This window comes from Paramisgurnus dabryanus, chromosome 3, assembly GCF_030506205.2.
Source record: "Paramisgurnus dabryanus chromosome 3, PD_genome_1.1, whole genome shotgun sequence".
In the NCBI taxonomy this organism is placed as follows: domain Eukaryota; kingdom Metazoa; phylum Chordata; class Actinopteri; order Cypriniformes; family Cobitidae; genus Paramisgurnus; species Paramisgurnus dabryanus.
Genome location: NC_133339.1, coordinates 16,503,545 through 16,511,628, shown reverse-complemented (window position 1 = coordinate 16,511,628; position 8,084 = coordinate 16,503,545). Strand labels below are relative to the sequence as shown.

Sequence of the window (8,084 nt, the reverse complement as noted above, 5' to 3'; positions counted from 1 at the left end):
AAAAGATAAATGTCTGCATAATGCTTGGAATGTCAGCTTTTTAATGATGCAAGTGAAATTGAAAACAAATATTCTCATTTGGTGTAAACTGTATGAGAAGGAGAAGAGGTACCGTCTTTCTCCTGTTACCTCATTATCTGTAATGAGATGAGATTGCCACACCCCTGCGCCATTGAAGTGAATGAGCAGAGACATCAATATGCATAACTCTCACCTCCTGCAGTCAATGGACACACAATCCGCGATCCATTCTCTCCACTCCTTGCTATACTGAGCTGTTTCATCCGAGTTCACCAAACATGACATCTAAATCCTTATTTACTTGCAAATGTGTGTCACTGAAAGTTATCTCCAGACGCAAGTGTTTTCTTTGTCCTCCTGTAAAACAATACACACGACGGGCACGCACATACACAAACACACGAGTCAGGGAATTCAACGCGCTTTTAAGTTTTCCTATAAAAGATGCAATTGCAAACAGCACATCTAAATCCTTATTAATTCACGTCTCTGTGTACATCTCTGCACAGCAAGTTGGTTAAACTCAGGTTCACACACATGTGCACACATTCTGTTGTGCTGCTTTCACAATCAACATGTGATGGAGCAATGGCGTCTGTAAACATGATAAGTTGACTACGCTCGCTCATCTCTTGTTGTGTTTGTACTATAATGATTAAAAAACACAAATAAAAGTTTTGACAACGATAGGCATCTATAAATAAAAAATCTCGCTGGCCAATCAAACACTAACCCTGGGTTCATTTTTACGTCGACCAAACAGTACTTTTACCAGAGTTCAATAACAACTCAATACACTACATCTCTTACTAAATTTACCATGATAACTATAGAATTAAAACAAACTTTTTCAATAAAAGGAAGAAAAAATATATATATTTTGTTTGTGTGTGTATTTATATTCTATTGAAAAATGTTGTTATAAATTCCCAAGTAAACCTTATCATGGTTTTACTACAGAGAAAGTTCCATTCCTGTTCCATTCCTAAAAGGCTCATTTTGCAAATCTTTTGTTTCCTCAGCTGTCAATCACAGACTATTTAGGAGCTTTCACATCTGTTCGCATACATCCTTTCCCAGGCAAAGTGTCTTAGAAATTGTAAATCAACATATTGAAGAAAAAACTCTAGACTACTAGATCCTGTTTTGAAAAGTCTTGGGAAAACATGTTTAGAATTAGTTTTGTGGACTTATATCAGTATCCTAAAAAGTTTGCTTTTTCAAAAACCACGCATAAATATTTTTCTCTCAAAAATATAAACATGTACATACATGATCCATATTGATCATATAATATTGTAGCCCAGTTTGTGCTGAACACAGTTTTATGAGCTTTTTGCCATTATTATGTTTTTAACCAACTAAAAAAGCACAAATGTCAGTCCAGGTCAAAACTTCTCCAGGGCCCTAAAAACCCCTTAGACCCCAGAGAGTTAAAGACATGAGTAGTTACATGAGTAGGTATGGTGGCAAAAAATAAAACGTGATGGTTTTTTAAGCGGATAAAAATGAGAACAATTTTGTATGGCAAAAGAGCACTTAGTTTGCAGCACTTCAAGGGTTTTTTCTTCCTACATTTAGGACTTTTTCCACCTGACTAAAAAGTCAGTTTTTTTCTCCTATGAGATTTTTCAATATCTAGGGAGTCAGCTGACATTGGCTTAACTAAGAACCCTCTTCTATACGTTACATTATTAATTCGCTCGCTAATATGGTTTAATCTTCTTATGTTGGCCCTTGATTTTTCTGTGTTTTCTGTGCTTTTATTAATGTAAAGCGCTATATAAATAAAATTTATTTAATTGAATCCTGGCAACAAACCAGTAAAATGTAATAGACTGTGCTCTTTTAGACGCAACATGTTTTTTGTTTGGCAAATGTAACAGCATAATATCTAACAGGCTGTAACCGCTGTGTTTATACATTTCAATCAGCCGCTATGGCACCATTATGTAAAAGGCAGCTAGCATGAAGTTTACTGACTCTATCCCTCTATTATCTTTGTGTTTTTTTGGTATCCAGGCATGTGATGTCCTCAGCAGAAGTGCGATGGTCTGGCAAAGTTGTGAAGTGTATTGTAAACTGGGGCCATGGATTATCTGTACCACTGCCTAAATGCCAGGCTTTTCTCTGGGGGATTAGATGGGGGCAGAGGCTCATACCATTCTTTTGCCTTTGTCAGTAAAATTAATCTGTGTTAAACTGTGATGGTTGTCTCTTTTTACTCTGTCTACTTTGTTATTATTGTGTGTGCTGCTTTTTATTCTCGAATTTCATTTCAATATAAAATGAATGATTGATAAACAGTGTCCTAATAATTAAAATACCCACCAACCACCTAGAAAATTGCAACAACGTCTTGTCACCACCTAGAAAACCTCACAGTTGTGCTCAAAAGTTTACATACCCTGACATAATGTATGATTTCTTGGTCATTTTTATAAAAAAAATATGAACACAAAAACTTTTCTTTCACCCTGATCAAATATTTACATAGTTAGCTTTTTTTCCCGAGAAGAATGATGCCTTTGTAGCTCACATATCCGAAAAGCTTAGTGATCCACTTTTGTGTTTTAAAGTAGAAATGGTGCACTTTTCATCATAAGCCTTGTTGACTCCTCTCCAATTTGCATCTGGAAAGACGCAAATGATGTCGGGCGCTTTTCCGCTCTGAGCGCTCCTTCAAAAGCGAGTGCTGCGGCAGGCGGGAAAAACCGCAAGACGTTTGGCGCGCATAAACAGCGCGCAAACGCTCCCTGCACATAGAATATCATTCAAAAAAGGCATCTGCAACTGCCATAAATGCTTTTGTTGTGATTGGCCCCTTATTGTGCATCCTGAAACAGCCATACAGGCCATGTCCTGTATTTCACCTAAAGTTATTGGTGGGTTTTTCCTGGCAGCTGTGGCTGTGGTTTCAACAGAACCCTTAATTTTCCCTTTCTTCATTACAGTTTGAACACTGCTGATTGGCATTCTCAATTCTTTGGATATCTTTAATTTCCCGTTCCTGTTTTATACACTTTGACATTTTTTTTTGTTTTCCCCATGACTCAGAATACAGAAACGTCAGTGCAGCACTGGATGAAAGATGCAAGTGTCTGTCAGGAGTCCAGAAACTCATTGACCTTTTATAGACACACATTAATTACAAGCAAACAGATTACAGGTGACGATTGGTAACCTGCAATAGATGTGTCTGTCGTTAATTTCATGCGGCGACAGACCGCACCTTGAGACAGAAACCTAAAATCTTTCCTTATTCTTCAGGTACAAAGACATGTGCGTGTAACCCTAAACCGTGACACAATATATCTGACGGTCAGCATTTTGAATTTTAATTCTCGGACTGATCAGTTTAGGCAGTGCAGATCTATGGTTGGATGCAGCTCGCCATCTTTCTTTGGAACTATACAGTACCTGCTGTAAAAGCCTTTTCCCCGACTGTTCCCTTTCTTAATGGAGCTTTTTGACAGAAAGGAATTCACTTCCTGGGCCCATATGGGTTAGCCAGTAAAATTGGAGCAACACAGGGTTGCCAACGCTCACGCATTTAGCGTGACACTCAACGCATTCAGCGTGATTCTCACGCTTTCACATCCATTTTCTCATGCAGGCTCGTGCCCACCATTAGGATCCCTATTGAATGTAATAAAAGTCATGAAATAATTGCCTAATATGCCTAACTGTAAATAGTGTACAACGGCTATTTCTATCTGGCCTGCCTCAATCAGCATATGAAAGCGCTTGTTGAAGTCAAAATGATGCGATGCCCAATCACATCAAAGAAGGTGAAGTTATTGTTTACAGATACAAAATACAGAGCGAGTGCGCGGCTGCACGATGATGTAAGACCAACAAACGATGTAAGTTGCTATACCAGTGCTCACTGACATATATATTTTAGTGTACCTTCACTTTCTTTTGCGTGCCACCACTTCTCATGTTGTTGGTACTTTGTTGTAAAGAATAGGGCGTTTCACTTTATGTGGCGCTGCGCAGACAGTTCAGCAGCTATATCAGAGTCCTGCAAGAGCAAGTCAAAATGTTACCAAATGGTACCTTTACCTTTGCTCTCGCGATACTCTGATGTCATATGCCGATCAATCAGCAATCCTCTTCAAAAGTTGCAACTCACATGTTTGTACAAAACCCTTGGTGCAATGTAAAGTCAATGGGATTTTTCAGGTGTTTTTCCGCTCCTTTTTCGGAAAGCAGACGTGTCCTCAGTAAGCCGGTCGATTTGAGCCCTCTTTCATGGGACAAGTTACACCCTGAAATTTTGTCCAGATATAAGAACAAATATTCATTCAATTTCAATTCTAAATCTATGTAATGTTTGCTTTATTTCTGATGTAAAGATTGTTGTCATGTTTGTTATTCAGTTTATGGTTTCAGGGTTTATTGTGTTGGATTAAAGTTTAGCCTTCAGTGGCGCTAAAATAAAAAATACACTGAAGCAAGCAACTGAACTTTATTAATGTGAGGCTTTCATAATACACAGCTCATTAACAGTAAAGTTAATTATCATCTTAAATAAAGAAATCACTTATGGTAAAGCATTAAATGTTTATAATGGTGATTTATTCCATCTAAAGTAGAAAACTTTAGTAATTTTAACTTTAATCAAACACCTGATAATTAAATGTAGAAAGATTAATAATCAAATGAAGAAATACATTTATGTATGTGGTCTTGATATCACAGATCAGATTCTTTGGTGTCAACTTTTATACTAGTGTAAGTGACTCCTCTGTATTGTCCTCTGGTTTCATAATTTAACACTGCACCATCCTCAGTCGTGACCTTGATGGTTCCGGTGTAAGGAAGATCAAAAATGCACCGGCCAATGGTAATATGGACATCCACTTTCTTCTTCGGTGGCACATCTATTTTAAATGATACAGTTTCAGATCTTTCAAATGTCTCTTCTCTACTGAAAGTGCTTTCTAATCCCAGTGAAAAAGTGTATCCAGCAGAACCTTCTGCAATCTCTGGAATCCCGGCCTTTACCTTCATAGAGACTGCAAGGGCAATGCTTACTTTTGTAGACCACGAGGATGATTTGATTATTTTCTTTGAGCTTTCAATGGTTTGCTCTTGATTGACGGAGGTTTCATTCTTATAGGTACTAGATTTGATTCCTTCCAATGCAACATATGGTGTCACCAGGGAGAGAGTGGGATACTTGACATCGGTGAGAACTACTGATTGTATTTCATTGAGAAACAAAAAACCCATCTTGTCGATGTCTTCTCCACATCTTCCCACAATACCAAGACAAAATCCAGAGCCGACATTAATAGGATATTCTGTCTTCAATCCCCAGCTTGTCATTTTTGCAAAGAATTCTCCCCCACGGTTGGTTTTGAATTTGATGGCTCCGAGACGCGTTCCTGCTCCGTTTCCCCACAGAGACATTGTGGTAATGAGTTCACCGGGCTGAAACATATACTCATAATGCGATCCGGATGGAATACCAAAGGTTTCGTCTCTTCCGTCTGTAAGCCAGGCCCTGACCGCCTTCACCTGTGATCCTCCAACCCAAACCCAGATTCTCTGTAAACTGGCACCATTACTCTTACCGGTGAAGGAAAACTCATGACCACCATGACCACCGATTAAATGCAGAGTTGTTGTCATTTTCAAAGCCAGAAGATCTGTAAAATATAAACACAAAGTAATATCAGAAATGACTAAACAATTCTTCAGTGACTAAACAAAAGAAATCAGTTTGATATGGTGGCCAACAATCACTGAACTGCAACGAAAGAAAACACTGGCAAATCAAGAAAATATCTTCATCAGTTTGGCAACACATGCACTGCAGATACTCGCATCACAAACAAATTCAGAAACGCATTGTAAATCCTCACAACATGTGCTGCGAGCAAAACAAATGATAACAGAGGTGTTTCAGGGGTTTCACAAAAGGGATGCACTGGTCTGGGAAATGTTAGCCGATTCTCAAATGAGAGACTGCATCCTCCTGAGGTCTCATTTGTAGGCTCCATTGGGAAGTTTCCCGGACAGGGATTAGACTAGTCCTAGACTAAAATAAATGTAAGAGCTGTCCAAACTGAAAACAACGTGCACTGAAATATCTTAAATACATCAGTGACCTTTGTTTTGCCTCAAAATGCACACAAATAATGTTTTTAGTAAGGCATTTTTGTTAAAACTAGTTATTTCCTAATTATTTCCTAGTCCTGGCTTAAGCTAATCCCTGTCTGGGAAACAGCCCCCATATGTATTAAAGAAAAATCTTGTTTCCGAATATTAACAATTATAAAGTTGACTATTATTCTAAGTTAATTGTATATTGTTGAGACATGCTTATGAATTGCTAATGTAATGCTCAGTTAACCTAAATAAGCAAGACTTGATGACCTATGCAGCCTTTGGATTGAGAAACGTCCGAAACATTTCCTTGGCCTGGGCATCATTTTTTGCAATCTCCAGAAACACTTCCGCTGTCGTTTTTTCTGCTTGCAGCACGTTTCTGCATTTGTTCATGTTGTGAGGATTTGCAGCGTGTTTCTGTGTTTGTTTGTGTTGTGAGGATTAGCAACACGTTTTTGTATTTATTTGTGTTGTGAGGATTAGCAACACGTTTCTCTATTTGTTCGTGTTGTGAGGATTTGAGAAGCAGCAGCCAATAAGAGTCAAGAATATTCTTTAATAATCATCTCATGGAGAGATCAAATGTTTCTTAATAAAATGCCACAAGCACGATTTTGCAAAATCTAGGCAAAGAGTAACGGACGACACTTTAGACGATTACATATATTTATACTACGGGTCCATTGAATGCTTGAATCTGATTGGCTGATGAACGTTTTGAGGTGTGCAATTATATCTGGGAAACGCACGGCGAATGTAGTTTTTAAGCAGCTCTCTTGACCGGATTACAGTTTCATATCGCTTCGCATAGTTAACTGTATTAACACACTAACAAAAACAACATGGCAGATGGTTTTCCGAGGCAATAACAGCGGTTTAGAGACGCACAGAGGTAGACTCGTTCACACAATCTCTCTGTGTGTGTGTGTGTGTGTGTGTGTGTGTGTGTGTGTGTGTGTGTGTCACTGTCGCTCTCTTTCTAATAACTTCATTAGTAACTCCATTAGAATGCTAACAACGGCTCAAGCCTCCATTGCCAGCTATAAAATGACGTTTTGGAACAAGCAAAAGAGCCGTTGGATGAGATGCAAAAGAAATAGTGATTTAATTACAAAAACCGAATGAATCCCTTTAAATATGTCATGTGATCGATGTCTTGAGGTGTGGTAACAGTAGTATTGCATAATTGAATCTGGGCCATTGAATTAATGAAAATACATTATTATTCTAATAATTAAACGGCGCGTCGTTAATTATTCCTTACATAACAGATTTTTGATTGATTTTGGTTGCTTTTATTCACAGCATAATTCCTATTTGTCTTAAAACTTTTGACTGGTAGTGTACTTTGATGTTTTTGGAGATATTTTGGAAATTCATGAATAGTACAGTCATATGTAACATTTGAGGAAAATCTTTCATTTTATTTTGAATTCATAAAAAAACTTCTAAATATATTAAATAAATCATATTCACAAATATATTTAATTGAGCTTCACTGTTTATTAAATATTTTTAGCATACATTTAAAATATATTTTAATATATGGGTCAAGTGCACTTACTTGAATGACTGTCGTCTGATGGTAAGCTTAAAGAGGAGATCCTCTGATGATTCTTGTTTATCCTGAGAGCTGTTTATATACAAAGCTCATGAGTCCTTCTGAACACTAAAACACCCAAAACATCTTCAGTGCCAGAGGAACAGAAATTCTGTAGAAATGACTGATATGTGATAAGAAGATTATTGGCATTACTGTTTCCAATAAATGATAGTTCTCCATAACCCGAAACATTTTAAACAGTTACTTTTAAATTTAAATGTAATGTAGGGTGACTGTCAAATTTTTCAGAAAAAGCATATTTTTTAGACGGATATGTATTTTTTGGTCAATAACTCACAAGTGTGGTCTATCAATACCAGGTGGAATTTTGATCAAA

The 8,084-nt window shown here is 37.4% G+C and overlaps 1 protein-coding gene across 1 annotated transcript; it reads right to left on the bottom strand.

Moving 5' to 3' along the window:
* Positions 1 to 4,478: 4,478 nt before the first annotated feature.
* Positions 4,479 to 7,842, bottom strand: LOC135769092 (aerolysin-like protein). The gene is made up of 2 exons (XM_065278447.1): positions 7,709 to 7,842; positions 4,479 to 5,681 (listed from the first exon to the last, which is right to left on the bottom strand). Exon 2 carries the CDS (start codon positions 5,662 to 5,664, stop codon positions 4,723 to 4,725), a length of 942 nt encoding a protein of 313 aa, XP_065134519.1. The 5' UTR covers positions 5,665 to 5,681; positions 7,709 to 7,842; the 3' UTR covers positions 4,479 to 4,722.
* Positions 7,843 to 8,084: the final 242 nt, after the last annotated feature.

What these genes read in the sequence shown, in the direction of transcription:
- LOC135769092 (XM_065278447.1), bottom strand. Translation starts at nt 5,664, where the DNA reads ATGACAACAACTCTGCATTTAATCGGTGGTCATGGTGGTCATGAGTTT.